General features: G+C 33.1%; 2 protein-coding genes across 2 annotated transcripts, besides 6 other annotated features; one reads left to right on the top strand and one right to left on the bottom strand.

Annotated features, from left to right (window-relative positions):
* Positions 1 to 1,213: 1,213 nt before the first annotated feature.
* Positions 1,214 to 3,070, bottom strand: TVAGG3_1059320 (ribonuclease H-like family; the record flags this gene model as incomplete). Its single annotated transcript, XM_001581646.2, has 1 exon — positions 1,214 to 3,070. One exon carries the CDS (start codon positions 3,068 to 3,070, stop codon positions 1,214 to 1,216), a length of 1,857 nt encoding a protein of 618 aa, XP_001581696.2.
* A 246-nt stretch (positions 3,071 to 3,316) lies between these two features.
* Positions 3,317 to 3,381: a mobile genetic element.
* A 367-nt stretch (positions 3,382 to 3,748) lies between these two features.
* Positions 3,749 to 3,857: a mobile genetic element.
* Positions 3,858 to 3,997: 140 nt separating this feature from the next.
* Positions 3,998 to 4,106: a mobile genetic element.
* A 139-nt stretch (positions 4,107 to 4,245) lies between these two features.
* Positions 4,246 to 4,354: a mobile genetic element.
* A 2,953-nt stretch (positions 4,355 to 7,307) lies between these two features.
* Positions 7,308 to 8,077: a mobile genetic element.
* A 1,330-nt stretch (positions 8,078 to 9,407) lies between these two features.
* Positions 9,408 to 9,504: a mobile genetic element.
* Positions 9,505 to 10,045: 541 nt separating this feature from the next.
* Positions 10,046 to 12,772, top strand: TVAGG3_1059250 (the record flags this gene model as incomplete). The annotated part of the gene is made up of 1 exon (XM_001300497.1): positions 10,046 to 12,655. The coding sequence occupies one exon, from the start codon at positions 10,046 to 10,048 to the stop codon at positions 12,653 to 12,655; it is 2,610 nt and encodes an 869-aa protein (XP_001300498.1).
* Positions 12,773 to 13,419: the final 647 nt, after the last annotated feature.

Here is a 13,419-nt window from a genome sequence, read left to right as displayed (position 1 = left end):
CCAAAAAAATTTGAAAATCAAAAAATGATTATAAAAATTACGATTTGATAGATAAAATAAGAATTTTAAGATTTTCTGAGTCGATAAATCTAAATAGTATTGGGTTTATATGATTTTATCCGAATGTGTTAATTAGGGCTGTACAAGATTTAAAAAAACATTGCCGGGTTATGGGTTAAGAATGCGCATCTAAATTTTTATATGTCCTTCTTTCTTTTATTTTTCCCTTCCCTTTCTTTTCTTTTTCTTTTTTTCCCTCCTCTTGCTCTCATTTACCTTTTTTCCCTTTTCTCATCATTTTTCAAAATTTAAAATCTTTATCAAAAATCTTGCCTATAAAAGCAGACTATGGAACCTTTTAATGCCTCTTAATCAATATTATACAGCATAAAGCATATTAAATGAAAGTAATTACGTATAAATTTATTTTATTATCTTATTTATTAATTCTTTAGCATGTATTGTTTAATATTAACTTTTCTGTACATTAAATATGATATCTCCAAAGTATGAATGCCTTGTAACGAAACGAAAACTTAATTTTATGTTGAATATTTGTCACAAACATTAGATTATTAAAATATATGTTGGATATCCCTTAGTATGAGACTTCATGACTCTTGTTGTCTAACGTGAGCTTTGGATTGCAAGCTCTGTGGTTAACGAACATAAATTAATTGTAAAGTTTTCAAAAATTTTCATCGTTTCTATCAGCATCTATTTTTCCTTTAAAATAATATATTTGTATGAATACAATATTTAGTAATTTTTTTATTTCCCATAATTTCATTCAAAATTTCAGAAAAAATTAATTTCTATTCAATATTATTTCAGCTTCAAAACACTTCATTCTTATAGATGTTGATTCACTAAAGTGTGATTCTATTTATATGAGGTAGGGGCATGAGGCTCGGCAAGTCTTATTGCTTTTTACCTCAATTTAGGTATTAAATAATTATAATGATTCATAGTGGCCGCTGCTGACTGGCCATCAGCAGTCCCCTGGCCAAGATTAATATAATTATTTAATACTTATCCAGTTTTACATCAATAACAACAAAGCTAATCAATCATCATTCAGAAATGCGGGAAATTACTACTAATATTAAAGATTGATAGACATTAGGCTGGCCACCTTCTGTCTAATATCTTTACGAATAAAAATAATACTTTTTAAAACAAATTATTTAATAAATTTTATTAAAAAACAAAATCAAATATCAAATTGATCATCATTCAACTTGATGAAGAAGCGGCATGCTACATATTCTTCTTTGCATGATTCGTTCATTGAATTTCTTGTCTTTCGCAATTCAGATATTACACGTTCTACATCTGCTTCACTGCACGAAAGTGACATCATCCTTTTTCCAATTGGTCTTATTGCTTTTAGTTGCTTTATGCCATTCATGTACCAAAACTTGCCATCATTTTGAGCAAGATGATGACCATTTATAAGATGGGAATCATCTTGCTCTATGAAGAAATCGTAAGCATCACTCAATTCCTTGGCTCTATCGTCTTTATTGATCGTTGGATCAACTGTTGATTCGGCAATTGCTCTTTGTCTGAGGATTGTTATCATGAATGTGTATAGATCTTTTATCTCTTCATCTACAACATCCCAGACCAAGGAATTCCTCGAACCATCGGCATTTGTTTCGGCTGCATGATCGTCGTTAAGCATTTGTTCCTCTTCTGCTTGCTGGATCTCTTCATCATGCTCGGCTACCTCGTCAACACGTTCTGTTCGTTCTTCTTCAAGGATTTCGCCGAGTTTCTCAAATGTGATCTCGCGATTGATGATCCTCAGGGAAGGAATCGTTGGGACTTGCACATCTTTCAACTGCATTATAGGTGGATAGCTTGTCTTTCCTCCAAAACCCTTCTTGTCTCTGATGATCTTCCTTGCTAACGGTGTAAAGCCGAAAGCAAACCGAAGCAAATCAATTCTACCATATTCTTTCATATCATTTTTGAATATTGTAGTGATTGATCGGAGAATCTCTTCACCATCTGGCGTTAATCTTCCTGCCATTTCATCCAACATCCCTTGGCACTGTTGTATCATCAGGAATGCATAAGCACCCATGGACTTGTTGGATTCCAGCCATAATTGAAGTTGCTTTAATGGCTTGAATATCATTAAAGCATCTTTAAAGAGTGGAGGAATTCCATCACGTGTCCATTGTAACTGTTCACGTGTAGCTCTGGAAAGGGATAGTGGAAGATCTCCACTTCTTAAAGCAGTATTAATTGTTTCCAGATTATCAAAGATGAAAAACAGAGTATCATATATGTAGAGCCAGCGAGTTTCCGGGATTGATGGAACCCTGATCTTGTATCTCGCTCTCATATCGTGATTCTTAAAGATAATGATAATCTGGTGAACTCTATTCATCAGTTCATTCAACAATGGACATTGCTTACGTGCGTGGACAATAGCATTGTTCAAGACGTGGTTAAGGCAACGAATGTACACGGTTTGTAAGCCAGGGAAAAGGGCTCCTTCTGGCCTCCAGTGGCAGAGTCCTTTAACCTGGGCTGGCAAACCATCTCCGACTACTCCAGCTACGTGGTTTTTATTAACCTTAAGAGAATCAAACCACGTATGGTAGTCCTCGTATGTCCAATTAGTCGAAATTGTTGTGTCGAAGAATTGGTGGCGATCTGTTTTGCCTGGATTGCACACACAAGAGAATAGACCATGACTGCCGTGTGTTCCGCAGTCCAGGGAAATTGAGAAGATGCGGAATTCCTCGCAGAACTTTAGGCCCCGAGAGGAGTCTGTTTTGCCTAAAGTAATCAATGCCTCTCTGACACCGCGCCGTGTGAACTCAATGTCTGGGATTGTAAAGTTGATGCCCTGTTCGCGATTGACTTTATTTTTAAGCCATTTGGCGAAGCTCTCTAGGAAGCTTTTAAATGCTGGCTTCATTGTGGCATAAAGGCTTATATCTAGGCTCGCAATAAGCCTGGCAATGATCTCTTCTAACGAAGGATCATTACCAGAGCCAACTGCTTGCTGAGTATTCTCAACTTGGTGCTCAGCAGGAACGTAGTTGGGCATTGGGAGTAAAAATTTGCACTTATGATCTTTAAAATCATTTTTCCTGCTTTTTTAATGCATCGCACGAACTGCCCTTGAACTAATGTTTCACTACATTCGGCACAGTATGTAAAGAGCCTTCCTTTGTCTGATTGATTAGGCTCATTCTCATAATAGCCGATCGTAGTGAAACATTTTTTTCCACACTTTGTTTCCAATGTTTCAGGAGTTGGTGGATATTTCGTCTTCTTAAATGGAATCCACTCATCATGTTATATACGAAAACGATAAAAACAGTTTGACAGAAAAGTGACAACTTTACGTGTCAAAAATATAAAAAGTGATATTTTATTCATCATTATCTTCTTCATAATTTATTTCATATTCTTCGTCTTACCAACAAAAGATGGGAATGTGAACAATTGCGGGCAATTTTTAGCCATTTTGGCTTGGAACTAGAGCCGCGAGGTACATGATAGTATCAGTACCTCACAGGCTCTAGTTCTCTATATGGCGCCGAGAAATTTTGGTGAAATGTGGTCGCATTTCACCAAAATTTTTTCGGCGCCATAGGATGAATTGGAGGTGAGAGATATTATTTCATACAATACTACTCTCACCCTCCAATTCCCAGCCAAAATGGCTAAAAATTGCCCGCAATGTGAACAATTGCGGGCAATTTTAGCCATTTTTGGCTTGGAACTAGAGCCTGCGAGGTACATGGATAGTATCAGTACCTCACAGGCTCTAGTTCTCTATATGGCGCCGAGAAATTTTGGTGAAATGTGGTCGCATTTCACCAAAATTTTTTCGGCGCCATAGGATGAATTGGAGGGTGAGAGATATTATTTCATACAATACTACTCTCACCCTCCAATTCCCAGCCAAAATGGCTAAAATTGCCCGCAATGTGAACAATTGCGGGCAATTTTTAGCCATTTTGGCTTGGAACTAGAGCCTGCGAGGTACATGGATAGTATCAGTACCTCACAGGCTCTAGTTCTCTATATGGCGCCGAGAAATTTTGGTGAAATGTGGTCGCATTTCACCAAAATTTTTTCGGCCATAGGATGAATTGGAGGGTGAGAGATATTATTTCATACAATACTACTCTCACCCTCCAATTCCCAGCCAAAATGGCTAAAAATTGCCCGCAATGTGAACAATTGCGGGCAATTTTTAGCCATTTTGGCTTGGAACTAGAGCCTGCGAGGTACATGGATAGTATCAGTACCTCACAGGCTCTAGTTCTCTATATGGCGCCGAGAAATTTTGGTGAAATGTGGTCGCATTTCACCAAAATTTTTTCGGCGCCATAGGATGAATTGGAGGGTGAGAGATATTATTTCATACAATACTACTCTCACCCTCAATTTTAATTACTTAAACTCATTCTATTTTTTTGACATGTAAATGTCACTTTTACTGAGATCTGACACAATGTCAGATCTCTTTTTTTCGTATATAAGAATCATATACATGAGGATCCCATGCAGTCATAATAAAAATAAAGCTTTTTGAATATATTCAATTTTTAAATGATATTTTCACGGGTTAAATATAAAATAAAGAATAAGATGTAAATTATTAAAATATTTAATTTTAAATTTTGAACCCGTGATAAATATTTTTTTGCATTGTTATTAATAATGAAAAATAAAGCTTATTTCAATGAAAATTGTTCTGCAAATTTATTTCACTTTTGACCTCACTTTTTCCGTAATTCAATTTTTTACTTTTAATATTTTAGATCTTCATAATATCATTTGAAAAATTAACCATATAAAAAAATCAAGTTATCAATTCACTTTTTCCGTAATTCAAAAATCAAAAATATAAATAATATATCTTTTTATCAAATATTATTATTATATTCTATGAAAAATGAGGTCCGGAAATTTTGCGGATTCCCGTAACTCAATTTTACGGAAAAAGTGCAGTAAACTATTCAAAATACGGGAAAATTGGTGTAAACTAATGATTTTACGGTAAAATCACGGAAAGTCCCGGAAGAATATATGTGCCTATATGAAATTATACAAAAATGAATCAAACGCATTTTAAAAGATTGTTCTTGTATTATAAATGCTATTCGCAGATTTATTAGTTGAAGAAAATTACCAAATTTTTGCCGATTTACAAAAAATGATTTACAAAGCATATTTTTATAAGGCTTAAAAATCTTTAAAATGTGACCGGTGACGGAAATCCATGGTAACCAACCGCGGTTCCCGTTTGGAATGCCATAAGAAGAAGATTTAATTTTAGAAGGAGAAGCAGATAATTTTGCTAAGTCAATAAAATTTTTAGCAAAAACAAAAAGTGAAGAATAAATGGCTGCCAGCCTAAAATTGTCACATTATTCAAATAAGGATATCATTAGGATACTCAAGTTTTTATATAAGAGCATTGGCGATGATTATGCCACTAATGTAGGAAGTTTTTACCTTGAGTACCTAAAATTACCTCCCTTGAAAATTTGGCTTAGGGTTGTTATATTCCCGACGATAGGTGTCTTGGAAGATTTGCCTGGTGTCATCATAGTGTCTTTAAATCAAAAATTTTATTTTGGAGTTAGTTTTATTGATTTTTCAATAAAAAACATTTCTAAAACAAGAAAATAAAACGATAAAATATTTATATTTTATATAAGGATCTTATATATTTAAAATAAATATCATTTTATTTTTTTCATTGGTGTCTGTCAAACCATAATACACTATTCAAAAATTCAATGTGTCTTGCGGTTTCAAAAGACACCTTCAAATTGAACGATAGCACAGACACTATTGAATTTTACCCATTGTATTTAGTTTTTACCCTTTTTATTTTTAAGAATTAATGACTGAAACAGCCGTTTTGCTATGACCTCAATCACTTTTATTTATTATTTTAAATATTATTTAATTTTATTATTTGAATAGGCCAACTTATATTTGAGAAGCTCGATTTGAGACCACTTAATACATTGAAATATCATAAATATTGAAATATTAAAAAGTGTATTTCAAAATATTGAAATTATAAAAATTTATAATACTGAAATTGAGACAAATTAATAAATTCAATGTTTTTTTTGAAATAAGTCTCAAATATTATTTTTTGTTTATTTAATGATGAATAAATATGATTGCTTTAGTCAATCATAAAAACTAATTTAAGTTTAAAATAATGAAAGGATAATTTGATCGTTTTTTAAAATACAATTATTTTTGATGATTTGCAAGAATCTTTGAAAAGAATATAATATAGGTTCTATTTTTGTAAAATTTATCCAAATCATGTATTACATAAATTACGATTAAAACGATGAAAGAACCAAAAAGTGTGTTTTGTGTTTTGTTGTTGCGTGTTGGATGCGGGATCCTGTTATTTCCGAAATCGACAAAAAATTTGGAAATTTAATTTCCGAAATCGAAATTATATTAATGTTTTTAATATTCTTATATCAAAAGGATTAAAGTTCATTAAGAGAAAAACAATTCTTCTTCTTCAATCTATTGGCGCATTTATTTCTACACGCCAATAAGGAAGGGAAAATTATAAGACACCATGGTGTCTTCAAAACGCTAATTTTTGATATTTTTAACAACCCTAATTTGGCTGAAGTTGTTGGAATTCACGCCCGAAAAACAAAGTGAAGATCTTGACCCAGATTCATTGAGATTCAAAAACGAACTTATCGAAGTACTCAGAAGGATGAGAGTCAGAAGGGAGATAATCGAACAACAGAAAATGGCCGATGAGTTGGATCGATTACTATTTGGCGATGAATGAGATAATCATTTATTTTTAATTTTTTAATTTTCTTTTTTTAAAAAATTTTATTTATTCTTAATTGTTTATCAGAGAAAAACATACCATAAAGCTATGGTGTCACTTGTTTAATATATATATATATAATAAATTAATAATGCAAAATTTCCAACCCTGAAGAGATAATGTGAATATCCGATTCTACCAAGTTAGTTGAAATTTTTTACCGAAAAGATTACTCATATCTTTTAAATATTATTGTTTTATAATTTAATTTTCTTTAATGTTTATTTGAAGACTTCAATAAACGTTCTCATTCTTTGTGTGACGTTATGCAGCTTCTTTGCAAGAATATCAAACTTATGTATTCTTATGTCATCAATTAATTTACAATTTCTGTCCTCTGTTCAATCTTAATGTTTTATAATTATGCTTTTCATTTAAATTCATTAATAAGATAAATTTCGACATTTAAAAATCTGTCCTCTTGAAAAATTTTGAAGGGAACAGGACAAATTTGCCACACGACACTTTTTAAAAAAAAATAATGGAGCGGAGCGATACTCTGCTGCAGGAGCCCCAAGGCTCCCAATCATTACGAAAGGGAGCCTCAGGGCTCCTGAGAATCCATCAGCAGAGGCCTTTTCATTTGGCCTCTGCTGATCAAAGATTCGGCGAAGCCATTCTTCGTCTCAGGAGCCCCAAGGCTTCCAATCATTACGAAAGGGAGCCTCAGGGCTCCTGAGAATCCATCAGCAGAGGCCTTTTCATTTGGCCTCTGCTGATCAAAGATTCGGCGAAGCCATTCTTCGTCTCAGGAGCCCCAAGGCTCCCAATCATTACGAAAGGGAGCCTCGGGGCTCCTGAGAAACCTCTTTGAGAAGGTTTTCTTAAAGAAAACCTTCTCAAAGATGATTGTCAGCATTCACTCAAAATCTACCAAGAGTTTCAAAGTTTCAAATCTATCTGAAATGAAGCTTTGAATCTCTTGTATATCTAATTGTAGAGGTACCTTTTCAAAATGTCTTCTATTGATTAAATTTAATCAGTAAAAGTCATTTTGAAAAGGTACATCTCTATAATTGCTATTGAGCATTCACTCTTGGAACCTTGGAGTTTTGTGTAGTACATGAAAACTCCAAGATTCTAGCATAAAACATATATCATAGACATAATTTCTTCAAATATAATTTAAGGTTATTTTTTAAAAATTAGAAAAGCGTAATTTAAGGTTATTGAAAAAGTGACACTTGGCAAATTTGTCCCGCACTCAATTTTGAATATTATTTCGCCAATTTTTTTAAATATTTGCTTCTTAGGTTCAAGCTTAATGTAAGCATGTCGTTTTGTCCCCATTGGGGACAATTGCGTCCCCCACTTGGGGGACGCTGGGGGACCGAAAAGTGACAAGATAAGTTCGAGATGTCAGAGATTTTTAGTAAACTGTCAAAAAATAATCAAGGAATAAAGTTTTAGTATTATCATTTATTTAACATATGCATAATATTATAATATGATTTTCATGCGATTTTCGACCTTTTTCTTTAATTTTGAGCAAATTTAATTTTCATTTTCCTCAAAATACAGTTTTTTGCTCTACTTTATATGCAGAAAATGACTTATTTATATCATATTATCACAAAACCAAATCAAATATAGACTATAAAATATTCCCTCAATGTCACGTTTTTCCCCATCCCCCATGGGAGAGACCAAAAATCAATTCAATTTTGAATGCGTCCCCCATCCCCCATCCCCCATGGGGGACGGGGAAAAACGTGACTTCGATTTTTTTAGTGTCTTGCTTTTACTACTTTTGGTTATTGTGAACAATATGAATCTAAAGTTATTCATTTCTTACAATCTATTGCATTAAATAAAAATTAAATTATTTATCCTTTGTCAAAACATCTTTAAACATATAGCTTTTAGTATTTATTAGACATAAAAAACTAGTTTCTATACTCATTTCAGTAAATATGATTGTGTTAATGACATCGATCTGTAGTATTGTTTATAGTTTATCAATACCGACATAATATGTTGTAGTTGAAAAGATATTACATAGATAAGTGATATGGGATACTAAATCTTGAGAAACTCAATTCAGGATTTAAAGATTAATAATGATTAACCATACACAACAATTACAAATAGAGGAAAGCCATTAACATTCATAAAAATTATGAAATACAAGAATAATATCCTGATATATTGACTGGAAATATTTATTTAAGAGATCATCAAATTATTAAATATTCTTTTTCAAGAAAAGCATATAAGAAGCATAAACATAAATCATATAGTACTATAATCACAATGTTAAAGATAGGATCTTCAAGGATACTGATTTGACACTTTACAAATATTTTTGACACTTTACGTGTCCCCCAGACTTCCAAAATTATTTGGTCGGATCCCCAATTGTCCCCAAAACGACATCCTTACTTAATGATGATCAAATACATGAAATTATTCAACAGAAGAGAATTGTTATGCTATTTTATAAATCTTTAGATATGCGATTAAAATTTATGTATGTTTGTATGTAACTATATTTGTTTAGAAATAAAATTATGAACTGGGGAAATTAAGTATGTTTTTAGGCTTCTGTGACGTGCCACTTAATCCATATGTTTAAAGGCTGTTTTTCAATGATGCTTCACACCAGTTGTCATAAATTTGAATTAAAGTCAGATTTATACATATTTTAATTGTAATTTTTGCTAAAATGATAATATTTCATACATAGATGATTTACATTAATATTAATTTGTGTTCAATTCAATTTTGTGCAAGAATTCCAAAATATGTTAGACTCCTTTTCTTTTGTAAAATCTCTTATTCAAATTTTTGATAGAGGTTCACTCAATATTGAGGCAGAAAAACGATAGGGAGACTTTACTTAGGAAAATGGATTTAGATTCTAATTTAATTGTGGCTGCATTCGATCTATAAAAATATATTTCTAATGTTTAATGTTATTTTGTCAGAATCGTAGCAATTCTTGTCTTATAACTAAATTATTTAAATACATCTATGAACAAACTTAATAAATACCTCATTCTAGACGAGTTCTGATCTGAGGATATATTCATTCCTTGTAAAAACCAATATTTGGTAATCTCACCCTCTATCGTCGTGATTTTGACGATTATTTTTTTCATTTTTCATAACCCCCGAGTGATTGGCAAAAAAATCCTGTCAAATATTAATATTCAATTCAACGACGATTATTAAATGTCGAAAGAATTAGAAATTCCTATCAAGGATACAAAGAGAAAAGGATTGATTTTCTATTCCGGAAGTATCCAAAAGATTCATGATAAAGGAAACAAGCGAACAGATAAAAGAAATTGCATTATCAGTGATTTTGATATACGTTACTACAAGAAAAATAAACCTGACAGACAATTCTTCTGGAGCAATATAGTCTCTGCTAAATATCTCGAAAATGAAGGCGAATTCGACTTCATTTTTAATCCCTCAAAAACATTTGATGAAAAAACGAATGAACTTTGCAGGTTTTTACCACAAGATGCAGATGAATTAGCCTCTTTGCTTGGAAAATTCTTATATAGGTTTTTAGGAAAAAATGAAATTAATGAACGTATTGAGCTTCAAACATTTATTCAAGACAAATTTGATAACATTCCTAGAGCATGTATGTCTAGATTCAAATCATCTCTGGGCATCAAGTATGGTTCTACAGAAGAATTTCGCGAAATTACAACCTTTCTTAACGATCATCTCCGCCCACGAAGTAACAATATAATGCTCAAGCAGGATTTACAAAAAGTAATGAAATTTATGCCAAACATTTTGTACTCTTTGATAACTTACCCTTATGCAGACCAAATCACAATTCCGAACTCAGAAGGCAACGATGTTTCGCGCGCTCTGACAGGACTACGTAACCACACATTCCCATTCAAGCACATTGCGTACGGAGAAAATCCAACTGTAAATTTCTCTTCATTCTGGGAATCTCTCTCCACATTCAGCTTTGACAATCTTGTTTCTTTAGCTCTCCTCTATTTTCCGATGAACGAGGAATACCTAGAATCTATTTCCAAGGGCGGATCTGAGAAAAAGCTTACTTCACTCGGTTTTATTGGTGCGGACTATCTCGATGCAAACTTCTACTCAAAACTATTTACTCCGTCATTTGATTCCCTTGTTTACTTAAATATTTGCCAGGCGAGAAATCTCGACTTAAAATTACTTTTCGCAAATACAAAGCAAATCAAGCATCTCAATATCGGATGGATAAATGTAGAGATTGCAGATATTCTCCAAGCACTACACGAGTCAGGAAACTCAAATTATGTTTCAATCAACTTAAACGGAAACCCAGCCACAAAACAGCTCGGAGATATCAAACTACCAGACAGCCTCGTCAGACTCGATGCCGGATTCTCTCAGTATTCCAATAAAGTCCTTACTCAACTGTTTGACCTGGTAAACCGCAGCAAAGTTACATCACTCTACCTTCCAAACTCTCATGTTTCTCCTGAAGACATGGTTGACCTGACAAATTACCTTTTCAAGCAGTCAATGAAGCTGCAGAGGTTGTCTTGGTCAGGAAACGACATCGATTCCAACTTCTTTGTCTTCCTTTCAAAGTGCAAAGGACTGAAATGCCTTTACATGGACAGATGCTTCAATCAGGCCAAAGCTTTCCTAATTCCGGAATTTGTCATCGCATTGAAGAGTTTGACAAAGCTCGAAAAAATCTTCCTGAGAGGCATAATCGACCAATCATGCGGACCTGTGATGAATCAAGTTGTTCAGGTACTGAAGGAAATATCCAACCTCGAAACAATCGAAATCTCTGATCAGGAGATCGGAAATGATGCATTTACAGCACTTATTGATATTGTAAGATCTTCTCGTGTCAAAGAACTCGGATTTGATAACTCGAATATTGATAATCCGGAATTGATCAATCAGATTGCAGAAGCAGCTGAATCCAGGAATGAAAGCGTTCTCTTAGCATTTCCATTCGATACAATCGATGATTTGATTGAAAACCACGAAGCACCAGAAGAGCTGTATGATGATTCCATGATTCGCTTCAATAGAATTCATAATCCACAGGCACCAGCTAAAGATGAACAAGATCCAATGACAAATCCATTTGATTACACAGTGATTTACACCTGTGATGTTTATCCTGAATATAGAAATGACTATATAGTTCAGGAGACAGAGAATGGTCATCCAGAAGAACTTTCTTTAGACACCGAAGAAGAAAAACAGGAAACAGAATTTTCTTCTCAGAAGAAATCAAAGAAACAACAAGAAACCGATTCAGAATCATCCGAAGAACTTCCTCCACCAAAGAAATCAAAGAAACAACAAGAAACCGATTCAAAATCATCCGAAGAACTTCCTCCACCAAAGAAATCAAAGAAACAACAAGAAACCGATTCAGAATCATCAGAATCTCCTTCACCTCCTCCAAGAAAACAACAAGAATCTGAGTTATCCGATCATCTTCTTCCATCTCCAGAGAAATCTAAAGAAAGAATCGAATCATCTGAATCCCCCTTACTTACTCCCAAGAAGTCAAATAAGCAACCTGAATATGACTCTATTGAAGAAGAAATCCCATCAAAGAGGAACTCTGAATCAGATCAAAGTGAAGAAGAAGAGAAACTAATTCCAAAGAAACAGAGAAAGCCTGATGTAATAAAACCAGAGCCAAAGAAGAACAAGTATGAAGAACCGAAATGGAAAACACCAGAACAAATCAGAAAGCAATATGATAACAAGAAATCCGAAAAGAAACTTCAAAAACAATTTGATTTGAACACTCTGTTAAACAAGATCACTAATGATAAATAAGGTAATGAAAAATACGTAGTATTGATTAAATGAGTCTATATTTAAAAGTGACATTTTTACATGCGTCCTCTCAATTTATATAGTAATATCATTGATAGAATATATACACAATTTTATTCGAAATTGAATAAATTCCAAATTTTTATTTTCTGTTTATAATTTGCTTCAGATAAGCTTGTCCAGAATCTCCAAAATAAAAAGAATTCACTCAATGAATCTCAGGATTTGGCGGTTTTTAGGAATTTTTATCAACTCCGTCGGATTCTTGATTTTTACCCCTTTCTAAGTATTTTTTAATTATTTAAAATTTTTGCCTAAAATAATAGCATGAATGGGAAATATGAATTTGAACAAATCTAATAGTAAATACAGGACTTACACTATTCACAATATTATAATATAACGTTGCACATTTTTTGGGTCCCACATTTTCTTGAGGGTCCTGGGTATTATTTAAAGCAGTTGTCCATAGAAACACTTATACCATGAAGTAAGATATAGCTTGTATAGATGTCTATACACAAGCTGAAAACTGCAGTGGTATCATGGCGATGCAAGTGGAGGTGAGTGAGTCTCATTGTCTTATGGTAGAAATGAAATTTTAAACGAACAGCAAATTTATTTCTCACAAAAGAACTCACAATTTTGGTATGCCCTCGGGAAAAAATATATCCAAAATCATATAAAGAATAAGATTTCTAAGTTTAAAAATTGTGTATACCCCCTTTTCCGGTATATGCCCTTTTTTATTGGGATTTTAAGTG

This window comes from Trichomonas vaginalis, chromosome I (genome assembly GCF_026262505.1).
Source record: "Trichomonas vaginalis G3 chromosome I, whole genome shotgun sequence".
Lineage (NCBI taxonomy): Eukaryota > Parabasalia > Trichomonadida > Trichomonadidae > Trichomonas > Trichomonas vaginalis.
This window is presented reverse-complemented; position numbering and strand designations above follow the sequence as displayed.